The 15,349-nt window shown below is 33.7% G+C and overlaps 2 protein-coding genes across 9 annotated transcripts in view; one reads left to right on the top strand and one right to left on the bottom strand.

Annotated features, from left to right (window-relative positions):
- The window catches only part of LOC126975738 (zinc finger protein 573-like), a 358,061-nt gene that overhangs the window by 60,848 nt on the left and 281,864 nt on the right, over positions 1-15,349 (bottom strand). The gene's annotated exons all lie outside the window — the stretch shown is intronic.
- Positions 1-15,349, top strand: part of LOC126975748 (optomotor-blind protein-like) — a 144,800-nt gene that overhangs the window by 42,067 nt on the left and 87,384 nt on the right. For 7 of the 8 annotated variants that reach the window (XM_050823774.1, XM_050823773.1, XM_050823770.1 and 4 more), the window contains exons 2-3: positions 5,013-5,126; positions 11,327-11,480. In XM_050823774.1, coding sequence (XP_050679731.1) covers positions 5,013-5,126; positions 11,327-11,480 — 268 coding nt within the window. Of the gene's footprint in view, positions 1-5,012; positions 5,127-8,185; positions 8,300-11,326; positions 11,481-15,349 lie in introns of all 8 variants that reach the window. The other variant, XM_050823775.1, reaches the window with a different exon arrangement.

Below are 15,349 nucleotides of genomic sequence, written 5' to 3'. Positions count from 1 at the left end.
ATTTACGTTGTAATAATTATTTATATTATAAGGTTGATTGTTGGGATTCATCAGGTGTTATAAGACAGTAAGGGTCGCGGTGAATATGTAACATCAGGTGACAAGTATGTAAACTCGTTTGTACAAAATATACTACCTTAGTTGAGCATATACAGATTGTCCCAAAGTTATGGGACATGAAGGGAAAGTACCTTAAATATCGTAGACAGGGTATTTTACTGAAAGAAGACTTTATGTTATATTTAAAAGTTAATAATTCTGCATTCAAAGATTTCTAAAAATTACTTGCCTAGTCTGGAAATCGAACCGACTTAAATGTAAAAAAAAACACCATGTCCCATAACTTTGGGACACCCTGTATATAATATATAACGTGCCTAACTGTGGAGCAATGACCTATTGCTAATGACGTATTCGATATCACTGATAGGTCCATGCATATTTCTACGTTGATATTGTTATCAACCACCGATCACAAAAGTATGGGCCCCAAAGATTTTGCCTTACTATGTGAATCTCCCAACTACACGGATTTAGTGAGCCCCGTGGATGCCTATTTACGAAAAAAATACACGTTATCGAAGTAAATTATTAACTGTAGTACCTACAATCAACAGTTTGCCTATTGTCCCACTGAAATGAAAATTTTATTCATCTACGCCAAGGAAATGACACTTAACGAGTGTCAAAAGATTTTTCTTCTTACCATTTACCATCACTTCGAAAAGCTTTAATCAGAAGAAGTGGCAAGAAACTGTTTGCCACACTTTTAAATCAATACTTAACAGCTTGATCGTTTTACATTATAATATGTAAAGAGATGCAGCAAAAATACTCAAACGTCAAACAAAATAGATTTAGATAAAACTTTGTTTACACGTGAAAAAATCTATTCAAATTTGATTGAGTGTGTGATAACTTAACACGCTGAAACACTTGAATTCGCATTTCAAATATTAACTCGCATTTCGTATACAAAGCCACTCGATGCTCGGAAGTTAGCAATGTACAAACATTATCATATATAATTTAACACTGTCCCTAAATCTCATTTGCACGCGAATATTTAGGTCAATATTTATGTCTGCTGCCAATAGAAGCTGAGCTCCACTTATGATTGACGCTTCTGTGTTACGAAACTCAATCCAGTTTAACTTGACACTTCTAAGTGAAGCCGATTACAAGACCTCTAGGGTTTGCAAACTGCCGAACAAAATGCAGTCGGTAACTATAGGGTTGTCACCACAGTAAAATTTAATATTTATAAAATATTCTAAATTTTTAATATCTTGTTGTAGAACAGTTATTATTTTGTAGATAATATTGTTCGATCGTCATGTTGAGTAGACCAGCAACAAACTTCAGCGAGATTTTTTATATAAAGATCTTTAAATAATCTACAGCAGTGATAATAGACCTAGAGATAGATAAATCTATCATATTTTATTGAAAATGAGCAATAACATTATTAATAGTACGCGTATTACTTGACTTAAAAGCGATATTATCTTTTTTTTTTGGGAACACTTTTGTTTTGAACACAATTGTTTTTTATCATCGCCTTAATACATCAAAATCATTATTTATAGTCGCAGAACTTTTTGAAACGCCTAATATTTTCAGACTTAATTAATTTAAATTGCCAAACTTTAAAAGGGGCCTTTGCGTCTTAGTGATAAAATACTCTTTTTTTACCAGTGGGCATCCGGCATCCTGTGCAAAGGAGCCTTCCTTTGCACAGGATGCCGGATTATGGGTAACACAACGGCGCCTATTTCTGCCGTGAAGCAGTAATGAGTTAGCATTACTGTGTTTCGGTATGAAGGGCGCCGTAGCTAGTGAAATTACTGGGCAACTGAGACTTAACATCTTGTCTCAAGGTGACGAGTGCACTTGTAGTGCCGCTCAGAATTTTTGGGTTTTTCGAGAATTCTAAGCGGCACTGCATTGTAATGGGCAGGGAGTATCAATTACCATCAGCTGAACGTCCTGCTCATTCCTTATTATCTTAAAAAAAACTGTTACTATAACTGCAAGTAAGTTGTCAGTGGCAGCCCTGAGTCACAGTACGCACCGGTGTGTCGCAGCTCAGTCGAGGCTGGCTGTATTGAGTTACCGGCGCGTTGCGGTTTCACAGTTTTTGCAGCCACCATATTCATTCTAGTGCGTCGTAAAACTGAGGAATATCACTTAAATTTATATTACATTAATTAATGTCATCATTTTATTTAAGTATTATGAAATAGCGATGCCGCTTTCATCCGAATTCAATTTAACTTTAGCTAAGTATTGCGTTAAAAGTCTAAATTTATTGATCCAAGATTTTAATACATATATAATTTATACAAAAAAAACAACTAATAAAACAAAAAGGTTTCAGTTGTCGTATATTCATTATTTTGTTTTCAATAGACTCTTCTTCGTGTCCATTTTTTATCTGAGTACGTGAGGTTGGCACTTTGATTATATAATATATAATATTATTTATTCGATAACTTAATTCATACATACATACCAGTGGGAGGCTCCTTTACACAGGATGCCGGCAAGATTATGGGTACCACAACGGCGCTTATTTCTGCCGTGAAGCAGTAATGTGTAAGCATTATTGCGTTTCGGTATGAAGGGCGCCGTAGCTAGTGAAATTACTGAGACTTAACATCTTATGTCTCCAGGTGACAAGAACAATTGTAGTTCCACTCAAGATTTTTAGGTTTTTCAAAAATCCTGAGCGGCACCGCATTGAAATGGGCAGGGCATACCAATACCATCAGCTGAACGTCCTGTTCGTCTCATCTCTAATTTTTATAAAAAAAAACATTCATATAACCACGCCTCTTTCCTCGAGGGGAGGATAAGATTATAGAATTCTACTTGCAACGGACATGCGCTCGTTCTTCAAATAGTATCAAAACTTTCATCCATACACTCTTGGTAGTTGGTACATCTGCTCTCCATTTTATTTATTTTATTTTATTGGGAACAACATACAATTATACATGACATCACAGTATTTTCTTTAATTAACGCGAGTGTTACACATTTAAATAAAACTCTATTTAAGGATTAATACGAGTGTTAATAAAATATATTTTTTACAGTTTGCCTATGTACCTAAAGAGTATTCTTGCGTTTGTAAAATTTCCTATGAAACCTCAATAATATTGGCCTGTGTGACTCACGTTTTCGTTCATTAGACACAAGATTTACGAGCGATCCGTGATGTAGAGGTGATGGACCGCTCACGTCGGTCACAGCTGGTGATCTGAATACCAAATACATTTATGAGTGTATACGCTTACACTTTTCCTTGTTCGGTCACCACGTAGACCGTTTTGATAACAATATATAAATAAGCAAAAACAAAACTTTACAGTGTCTCCATTCCACCTTCGCATGACACGCCACAAATTAGGATATCATCCCCACCACCTGGATTTGTGGCGGTCCTCAACTGTGCGGTTTTCAAGGAGCTTTCTACCACGTACACGTTCCACGTGCGTGGAAGCCCTTGTGTGGTGTTTCCGGGACGGTATGACATGGGTACCCTCAAAAAAAGCGCGTACACCTTCCTTAAAGGCCGGCAACGCTCCTGTGATTTCTCTGGTGTTGTAAAGATTACGCCGTCGCCCACGGGAATGTGGGCGACGGTGATCACTTAACATCAGGTGACCCGTACCTTGTTTGTCCTCCTTTTCCATAAAAAATAAAATAAAATAAAAAGCGCCTTTCAATATACATTATCGACAGATTTTAATGCTAACAAAGCGCTTTTGAATCATAGCCATTGATCAGATTTTCAGTTTCAATAATAGCAGACACAATTTATATATATATATACGAAGGCGTTACCAAAAATAATATTATTTCATGTATATTATCAGCATTCATATTTTTTTTAGTTTTAAGATATGATAAGAAAGTGATATTTTTAATTTTTTGAAAGTTGAATGCATCGTAAGTCTCCAATGGTATCTGAAATGGTATTGTTATGTTCAGTGATAAATTGGAAAGTTCAATCTTGGGTTCGATTCCCAAAGGCATTCATTTGGTTCAAATATCCTATCAGCATGGTGTATAATGGTACATATTCTACGATTATTACTGAGACTAATTTAAAAGAACAAGATGCAACTTGGTTGTAGTATTTAACAATTAAACTTAGGCAAAAGAATAACTATGGGCACATCCCAATTAAACATGTTTACCAGTGGGATTAAAATTAATAACCAATTTTGTGCCAGCAGTTGCGGTTATACAAAAATTAAAATAAATTTTATTAGTTAAAATAAACAATTAATTTAAATAAATTAAATTTAGGATTATTAAGTGAAATTTTAATTTGATTAAAATTTATTTTTGTGAATTTTAAAATTTTATAAAAAACTAGGAGGCTCTTTTGCACAGAATGCCGGCTAGATTATGGGTACCACAACGGCGCCTATTTCTGGCGTGAAGCAGTAATATGTAAACTTTACTGTGTTTCGGTCTGAAGGACGCCGTAGCTAGTGAAATTACTGGGCAAATGAGACTTAACATCTTACGTCTCAAGGTGACGAGCGCAATCGTAGTGTTACTCAGAATTTTTGGGATTTTTTGAGTCCTGAGCGGCATTGTCGCTCATTTTCATTATAAGGTTTAATTTAAATGAATATTTGTAAGCGAACAATCTAGCTGCTAGCTTCCTGTTACTTACTTCACTTTATTGATTCAAGTCAACGTCTTGTTCTTTTATTAGTCTATGGTTTGTTACTCAAAGCTAAAAGCCCCAAGCGTTGTCCTAATGCTAATGCGCTAACATTCATGGAACCATGTCACAATAAAGGTGGATGCCATCAGTGACAGGCCTAACGTAATTCTGACATAGATAGGAGCCTGTCCCTCTGTGAACTTCATTCGTATCCTAAACAGACTGAATTTGAGTTCTGGCCCCAAATCATTGGTTCAATATTCTAAGGTTCCCCACACACATGATGGTAATGCCCACGCTTACTACTATTATGGCATTACAGACAGATGTTCCCACAAATGAAGTTCCGCGTGTCTGGATTGGACGCGAAAGCGAAATACATTCTACTATTGGACATCGTAGCAGCAGATGACTACAGATATAAGTTTCACAACAGGTAGCCCATTACGCTGGTCCATAATTATGAAATAAGATAGTCTTAACTGAAACACGCTTGGATGAGAGGTAGTACTGAACGAGATTTTTAACGTTTAGCTTGTGATATTAATCTGTTAGTTCTAAAAACAAATACATTGAAAATAATACTTCGTCTGTCTTCGTTAAGTCGCTTAAGAAAACACTTATGTTTTTCTGTGTATTAATACTTGAGCTATTTAGATTGAACTTCAGGTGTTAGGCCTCAAATAGTCAAACATTTTGAGGCACTGGTAAGAAAAATTTAGATTTTTGTAGAATAACTTCTAACTATTCACTATATGCCACCGCCTGCATCTTTATAAGGCGTAAATTCGGCCTCACATGGAGTACTGTTCTCACATCTGGGCGGGTGCTCCCCAGTACAAGCTTCTTCCATTTGACTGCATACAACGATGAGCGGCTAGAATCATCGACGATCAAGTCATCTCGGATCGGCTTTATGCTTTGGCATTGCGTAGAGATGTGGGTTCTATCTGCATCTTCTATTCTATTTCTATCGCATTTATCACGGGGAGTGCTCAGAGGAGCTGTTCGAGTTGATTCCAGCGGCGGAATTTCACCACTGGACCACGTGCAAGGTGCCACCCGCACGTTGACGTCTGGCACTCCACAACGCGCGATTAGCTAGAAATTTCTTACCGCGCACAGCCACTATGTGGAATCAATTACCAGCTGCTGTTTTCCCGAATAGATACGACCTGGGGACTTTTACAAAAAAAAGCATAAAGGCCCTTGAAGTTCGGCAAAGCATTTTTTGACACACCTGTTGTTGCGGATGTCCATGGGCGGTTGCTTCATCTCTCCCCATCCCGTGAGCCTCTTGCCCGTTTGCCTCTTGCTATTTAAAAAAAAAACTTTTACCGCTTTATCTCTATTGCTTATCAATAATTACACTATGGTACTTGTAGATTTTTAAGATTTAACTCTCATTTACGTCATTTACCTGTTTTTTATTTGTTTATAACATATTTAGATATCTACATATTGAGGTGTTTTTAACATGCTGTCTCTTTGATTGGTCTTTCATTACTCAAACCATCGTGTTCTTTTTCCAAGTAAATCCTTTTTGGATTGATTTTAATCATTTCTTCATAAGAGTCTACACACGAGCATCATGAAAGGAATCTTCTGTAAATATTTCGAAGGGTTATTCCATTATGGAATATATCTTAAACGAATTAGTCATTAGAAGTTCCATAAAGTAAGAATTCCCACAGCGTCAATCTCGATCCAATCTTAATTGTGGCTAAACAATTTGTTTCCAAAAGGGTCAACGACATTACGAGAAGTTGGAACTGATTGAAGATTCACCGCGCGCGATGGTGATATCATTAAAATATCTGTTTCCACTGTACTGATGACGAGAGATATTTAGAACACGTGGGTAGGATTCTGTGCTACTTCCTCGAAAAGTAGCTTATTCAGCCTGCATTCTTATGTGTCTTCATTTGGTAGTAATGAATTATGTACTGCAACTTATTATGTTATCATAAGCCAATAATGACTTGAGGTTCCAACAGAAATGACAGCAGTTTTGCTTGCATTTCATTGAATATATCTTTTTTTCTAGTTTACAGGAATTTTCAAAAGTTAAAACTACGGTAAATCTACACCTCATGCCACTTCCTTTTCATTCACGTTGGTATCATAATATGTATAATTCGCAGGACAATGAAAGTGGTAAAAAAGAACTTCTATGTGATTTTCTTGTTCCCGTTCAGATCTGATAACGACAAAGCGTAATTTTATCTTTTACACTAAATTCCTATTCTTTCTTTAAATAATAAGAGGCCCCCTAATTTTTGATTTACTCCAGTCTAATGCTACAAATTCTTTAAATATTTGTCAGAACAACTTATAAACGCATAATATTCGTTATTTAAAATTTAACTTTCCCATGTGCGAAAGCTTCCCTTAGACTGGAATAATACATTGACTCCGTCTATTTTTGAGTATAAGATCAAAGTTTTGTCCAATCATGATTATGTAGCGCGACCGATTGTTTTTGATCAAACAATGTTTAATTTCGATAACAAGCCCGATACTATCAAAACCACCGACGCTTTAGCTACGAGATGAGTCGATAAAGTTCGGTTTAATATCCGTTAATTAATACGGCGAGTATTTCGGCCGGTTCTGTGAGTCAGAAACCGATATCACTGCCGACAAACATCGAGCGCCGGTGATAAAGTAATCAATTATTCCGAACTGTATGTAGGTAAATACTTTCTGGATTGATCGATTGGTTATAGGTTATTTTGGATCACGACCACAACATTGAACTTGTGCTAACGACTTTGTTACGCTCTTCATTGCTTTTAATTAAATCAGAAATTTTAACATTTTGCATTTACAAAATTAGACAATTGGACCTTTTTTGTTTGATTGTCTTCGAGTCACATGAAATTGTGTTTATTTGATTGGTTCTAGGTTATTTTTATATCACGACCGCAACATGGAACTTGCGCTTACGATGGACACGTATATTTTGTATTCACCAAATTAAGATTATTGCAGTTGATGTATTTAAGTGTCTTCGAGTCACATTAAAAAAAATGTGATTTTTATCCTGGTAATTCAAATCAAATCTACTTTTTTGTTTGTTACATTTATATAGTAAGCTTTGAATTGATTTCATCCGGATATTCTTGATTATTATAAAAGTATTAATTAGATTACTAGATGAATATGATGCTAATAATACTTATGCTGCATTATTTTTTACTTTCTGGTAATGTATATTTTTATAGGTGAATGATTTTTTTAGCGTCAAAGTATCAAAGTTGTTCTTATTGTTGTATAATTATTTTCTTAGTAGAGAAAAGTAACTTCAAAATGTATGACTATAAAGGTAGTACATAGTGGTTCTTTAAACAACAATTACCAAGATATACCAAGAATCCTTAAGATAAAATATCACAAGCTAAATCTCTTAGTAAATGCGTCAATTTCCCTCCAAACCTCACAAACAGCGTGCAAAAACATACACGTCCCAATATTCTCTCATATTGCTTCCAGACGTATGTTTCCTGCCTACAAAGTCCGTGTTTCTGGTCTTGATAAAAAAGCAAAATACATATTGCTAATGGACATCATAGCTGCCGACGATTGCAGATACAAATTCCACAACAGGTATACAAACACGGCGATAAAGATGTTTCATGTACAGCCCGCCATACAGTATATAGAAAACAGGAATAAATAAAGAGTCTGGTATAATAAATAAGATATCGAATAAAAATAAATACTAAATAACCCATGTAACAAAATTGACGGCTTTTGACATGACATTGACACTGACAATAAAATGTCATGTTTGTCGCACTTATCTGATCGCCATTTGGTTCTCATTACGATTGTTCTATTGTTTTTGATAATGCATTTGTATATAACAGCATTTTTTTAGACCTAGTGTTTTTATATACTGTACAATAACCGGTCCTGATATTTAAATCCCTGAAACATCTTCTATAAATAAGACATTTGTGAAATATAAACAGTGAGGCAAGAAGCATGCGTTTGTAGTGAGAGAGATCTGATAGACATTGTAATACTAATAAATAAATAATATTATAAAACTGAATTTTCTATTAAGTGTAGGTAGGAGGCAATTTTGGAAACTATCAGCTATAAAGGTACATTCAGACATGTGTAGTGTACGCTCACCGTAAACATGTCTTAGGAAAAAAATCTAATTTTTTTATATATGTCAACTATTTACAATAAAAAAGTGGGATATGAAAAGATGAAATAAGACAGTTAAACTCTTAGTAATAAATTATTATAAATAATTTATTTTTTTATTTAAAGATTTTTAATTTTGGTTAATATTCAGCACATATATTGTATCTTTCATTATTACGAAATGCCAACCAATACACGGATCAAGGTACAGTTTTCTGGCATTTCCTTGTCTCATAAATAGCTAATTTGTCATTTTCATTTCATTACTGCTATTTTGACAATTTTCCCATGAACATTAGGTACACATAAAGCTATCTGAAATTGCCTTAGACCTTATATCATTCGCTTTTGTTGTCACCTTAATAATATAATTTTTACTTCTATGCAGATCTCTCATGCACAAGGCTTTAGGCGTCTCACAGACAACTGTAGCCTACGTAAAGCTGCTGTGGTATTTAGTCGTGTTTCATCGATATATGGTAATTGTCTGCCGCCATCGCAAGCCACGGCTGTCTGTGATTCACCTAACTGTGAGTATGCGCACGAAATCCTAACGAATTTCTTAGTTCACTCATTAGTAAGAACCGATAAGAAAAAGAAAAACAATTATAGATCGTATGCATACTCCGTCTCTTAAATAAAATAAAATATCTTTAAAACTGTGGTCAGTATTTTAAAAGATTGCGTGAATTTGAAAGTTATTAAAGTAATGTTGTCACTTTCTATTATAATGTTGACTTCGCTTTATTTTCATTCATTTGCTTTTAAAATACGGACTTGCCATTATTACATCCACTAAAAACTAAGTAGTAATTCCATGTATTTTCACGCTTTATAAGTTATAAATTTACGGCCTTGCAAATAAACTTGGAATAAAGTTATACCTCAGAATAAACCAAGAAAATGCAAAATGTCAATACAATGTTAAAGCCTTGCAAATAAACGCGAGAAACGTTATACGTCCGAATAAAAATAACATTAACAAAATGTCTATTTGTAAAACATTTTGCATATGCTTGGTTTATTCTCAGATGTAAAGGATATTTGACTAAAAACAAATTAATTATCTGATTAAATTCCTCATTTGATAGTCAATTTTCATATTTTGACTCATAATAATGAGTGTATTGTTATTAGTTGAAATAGTTTCACCTCACTTTTACTAATGCCATTTTTACTTAGATAATAAAAACGACAAACTAGCCATCTTTACGCGAAAATTTACCGCCCTTTACTATAAACTTTATTTACTATATGTAATGCTTAGCTGAAGTGATTAATAGATTCATCATACATTTATTACACAAGTACATATTATACGTAATTGTATGATAAATAAATAATTAAAATATTGTTTTATTTGACGGCTCCGTCTATATATCTGTTGTCTCCGAAACGACGTCATAACATTCATAATTTATGCCGGCACCTGTCTAAGCCGTGTGTTTCTTTTTAATTAAAAATTAATTTCACTTTCATTAGTAAATAATTTTTAACTTTGATGAAAAGATAAAGCGTGGAATATACTGATATCAATAATCGAGTTATATATAATATATAAACAATTTTTTTTTGTAATATAAATTATTAGTGGAATGATTTTAGACCATTTATACGTCTAGATAGACTATGACAGCTGTGAAAACGTCGAATAAAATAGACTTTAGAACTAACCTCTATTTTGAGAAACATTAACACAAAGTGTCAGACGTAGCTTGTCACGCACACCAAACTAATATACCTGGACTGTTTTTATCGTTTCTCTAACAGCAATTTAGACCCTATCTAGACGCATAAATTATCTAAGGGAATGATATAATCATTTTATTTTTTATGCATTTATATTATCTAATAACAATATAGCTCGATAATAGATAGTTTATGTTTTAGACTCTGTAAAACAAATTGCAATAATATATATAATAATTTACGTATTTTCATTCGGTATTGAATTCATTCAATACATGAGCCAAACTTTCCAAGTAATTTGACATTCTAACCATCCATTATCATTAATTCGCTACCGAGTGTTTTATATGTATGTTATTGTTATTATGTGAAAACAACGCGTTTGGCGGGTATTTGAAAAAAATTGTTTTCAATTTCATTTTTTAGCTACAAATAGAAGTGAATTGTTATTTAAACAAGAAAATACCGTTCTAATTACATATAATTTTACTCAAATAAAATTTGAAAAACAAAATTTTTTGAACGATGCGGGATTCGAACCCACGACCTCCGGCGTTCCGTGCTCTAACCAACTGAGCTAACCGTTCGGGGTAACCGAATCCCGCATCGTTTATAAAATTTTGTTTGTGTATTAATCCTAGAAGTTAGGGTTATCACTTATTTTACTATAAATTGCAAAATGAAATATTTTTTTACATTCCCGTCAAAATCGCATTTATATGCTATTAGTACGAATAATTAAACTTCACTTTTAATTGTATATGGTTTCCTGTTTACATTGTCAAGTCGATGGATGGTTGCGGGAAAAGCAGACCCCGAAATGCCGAAGAGGATGTACATCCACCCGGACTCTCCTTCCACGGGGGAGCAGTGGATGCAGAAAGTCGTCTCCTTCCATAAGCTGAAGCTGACGAACAATATTAGCGACAAGCATGGATTCGTGAGTACCATATTATTTTACTGACTATATTACTTTCATCTACTGGGGTTAAATTAAGATCTTTATTTTAAGGCATTTTACGGTTAAGATTTTTTTATATTTATTTATTCCATTACATTAACTTGATTGATGATTTTAACAAACTTTTTGACAGCAAATATTTCAATGCACCTATTTATTAATTTAACCTAAATAGTTTCAACTACCTAATTTCATTACAGGATAAAACGTACCTAAACATAATAACATAACATTGTTGGATTACTTCTTCGATAATTTGAATTAAAATTGATAAACTTAAAAATTACATAATATTTTTATGTTTTGATTATTTTGCTATATTTCTTATTATGGAATCGTTCAAAATATTGTGATTATAATTAAAATAATATAATAATATTAAAATAAATTGTTTTCTAGTTTGAATTCGCAAAACGATCCTGCGGCTTTAAGAATACAAAATATTCAATGTATAATCACGGATTAGTAAAAAAATAAGGACTCTGTGTCACCTTACATAACAAAACAAGCCGAGTATCGAATACCGTGTAAATACATAGCCCCACGCACATACTTACACTACTACAGGCCGATAGGCGGCCATTATGAGAATTGACATCGTCTGTGACAGATCAGTTTGCGCCTCAATAAAGTATTTTAAAAATGCCGTCTTGCGTTGTGAAAAAGTGAAAAAGCGATACTATATAAGTATTTGTGGTCATAAATGATTATTTAAGGGAGAAAAAATTGTGTAACTAGTATCCCCCGTAACCGCACACACACTAGCATAACGGTGCTTCACTTGCTAATATCACGGCGCGGAGTCCTTCTTTTTTTACTCGTCCGTGTATATAATATTGACTTGTGTATATCTCTTTATGTATATATAATGAAAATGGTCTTTGTTTGAGGCTCTTACACGCCTAAACCACTGATCGTATCGACATGAAACCACCACTTTTCGATGCAAAATTTATCCTAGATGGTTTATGGCTATTTATTTTCGAATTCCAACGTTGCTTCCTTTTCAAATTCGCCCAGCGAAGCGGGCCGGGAACGGCTAGTTATATATATAATAAAGTTATAATTAACATTCATTTGACACGAATATAAGAAGAAAAGTAATAACTAAATAAATTACAATAAAACGTAAAAATTTAATGATTATTCCTATACATGCCAAATCTTAACATAAAACTCCTCATAACTTCAGTTTCAATCTACGTAAATCGCCCTAAATTTCCTAATCCTGTTAAAGGACTTTCAACTTTAAGTCGAAATGTTTTGGTACATCCAATGGATTTTATTTTCAAGCCTCATTATCAACGTCATCATAACGAGGTACCATAGTTACATGAAAGCTTAGACAGCGTTAGACAACTTTACAGATCTTTATATATGGTGGTTATTTTTTTTTGTTTATTTAGTTATACGTAGACACTATAATAATAAATTTATACTAAATTACATGACATTGAGTATTCTTTGAGAATAACGAGACGAGAAATACATTCATCTGATGGTAAGCGATAATATAACTCACGATTATTGGAAACACAATAACTCTGTGCGGAATCACGATTGTAATACACCCAAAAACTGCTCAGCATCAGCAAAAGCCGTTGTGCAACCTAATTAGCAGCAATTATGTACTGATAAGCCTCCTTACTGGAATTGTCATGAAAAATATCCACAATAGGATAACAACATTCTGATGTCTACAGGTCATACAACTTGGATAACCATACATTATCCTACTCAAGTTAAGTAACAACGAATAAGGGGTTCTGTGGTTGTAATAAATTACCGTACGACAAAATTATAACATAACCCCATGTACAACTTTGTACAATGTTTAAAACCTCTCGCCAGTTCCTTTGCACCTATTTATGCCGTGGAGCAGTAATATGTAAACATTACTGTTTTTCGGTCTGAAGGGCGCCGTAGCTAGTGAAATAACTGGGACAAATAAGACTTAACATCTTATGTCTCTAGGTGACGAGCGCAATTGTAGTGACGCTCAGAGTTTTTTGGTTTTTCAAGAATCCTGAACGGCACTGCATTGTAATGGGTAGGGCGTATCAATTACCATCAGCTGAACGTGTGTTTGTCTCGGTTCTTATTTTCATACAAAAAAACCAATCCTCAGCGCCTAGTATTGAGAAAACTTTATCATAATTTGTATAGGGCTACGGTGATAAGTGTACAACAGATAGCCCGCATGCTGAATTCTATTCAATAATAAGTAAAGCTCTGTCTATACATAAACACTCAAGGTGACGAAGGGCAACTGCTTAAAAAAGTAGCCATTAAACCTTTATAACGTGGGTGATATTGTAATTAAATGTATAAACGAGTCCGAGCCAGCGGGGAGCCTTTGTGTCTGCTTTTGTCGTAAATAGTTCAGTAGTTTTCAATGCATTTATATTTGTTTTGTTTTTTAGCGTTCCTTTTCGGTAAAAGTAACTGATTAACTCTAATCAGTTATTGTTTTATATTACGTTTTTGTTGTTCCTAGAGTTTCGAAGTGAAAGCTTTTTTAGACCTTTATTTCGAGAGGAGGAAAAATACACTAATTTATTAGCACTAAATAACTTATAAAGTTTTACAGTACATAAAGATTTTTATGAATTTGAATTTAAACATTTACGTATTTAGGTCCAGAAACAGGGCCCCTACGTGGGGCTCGGGTGTCCACGTCCGCGGACACCACCTTTATGCTGGTAGCTCGAAGGCTTTTCCAGCGAAGCCAGTTAGAGTTACACACTCGGTTATATGTATCGCGCGTTCATTGAAGTAATGTGTAAAACGTACGAGAGAAGTTACTTCATTCAAATTCTACACCTACATTAAGTCAATCTTTATAGTATATAAGTTGCCCATAATTGTCACCGCGATGCCATATCGTCAACAGTTAAATCGATTAAATATTATAATAAAACTAGCTGACCCAGCAAACGTTGTATTGCCGATACTAAAATCGCGATACAAAAGTAACTGTTGATTGTAGATGGGTGAAAATTTGAAGTTGTATGTATTTTTTAATACCACATTATAAAAAAATAAAAACAAAAAATTTCGTCCAAAAATTAAAAAAAAAAATTAAGGGTGAACAACCCTTATTACTTAGGGGTATGAAAAATAGATTTTGGCTGATTCTCAGACCTACTTAATATGCTCACAAAATTTCATGAGACTCGGTCAAGCCGTTTCGGAGGAGTACGGGAACGAACATTGTTCAACACACGAGAATTTTATATATAAGATTAAGGGTAGTTTAAAATAATATTTTGAATTTAGCAATGTATTCAGTTGAGTGTCACAACTTTATAAAAAAAAAAAAAAACTTTATAAGACTATTAATATCAAAATCTGTAGAAAAAATATGTAGAATCTACATAATTACATTTTAGGTGGGTATGTACCTATTTATTTACTGTGTTTTGGACAATTATTGAAACTTTTCTACTAATTATTGAGAATTGGTATCCCCGTTGTAAGTTATTTATTCGAACAATTCTCTTAGGTTGGTTCATAATAAGTTTGCCGTTCACTATCTAATACAATAGATATTCGTTAAAAAGATATACCTAGTTTATTTTATTTTCAATATAATAATAAATAAATGACATAAAAAGGTAATTTCTTCGTAAATCTTTACGACATCTTAAAACCTCCAAGAAAGCCGAAGTAGAAGATACACACGAATACGTGAAAAGTATTTATTAGTGAATAATCAGACTTATAAAAAGCCCAAATGATTTGTTAGCCATATTTAATCATAAATATTTATAGAATAATCGATGAAATTAACAACCAGTTCATAGAAACGTGTTTCTTAATTGCCATTCGTTTAATTATCTCTTTCT

Source organism: Leptidea sinapis, chromosome 37, assembly GCF_905404315.1.
Source record: "Leptidea sinapis chromosome 37, ilLepSina1.1, whole genome shotgun sequence".
In the NCBI taxonomy this organism is placed as follows: domain Eukaryota; kingdom Metazoa; phylum Arthropoda; class Insecta; order Lepidoptera; family Pieridae; genus Leptidea; species Leptidea sinapis.
Note: the sequence above shows the minus strand (reverse complement) of the source record. Positions and strands in the feature narration are given on the sequence as shown.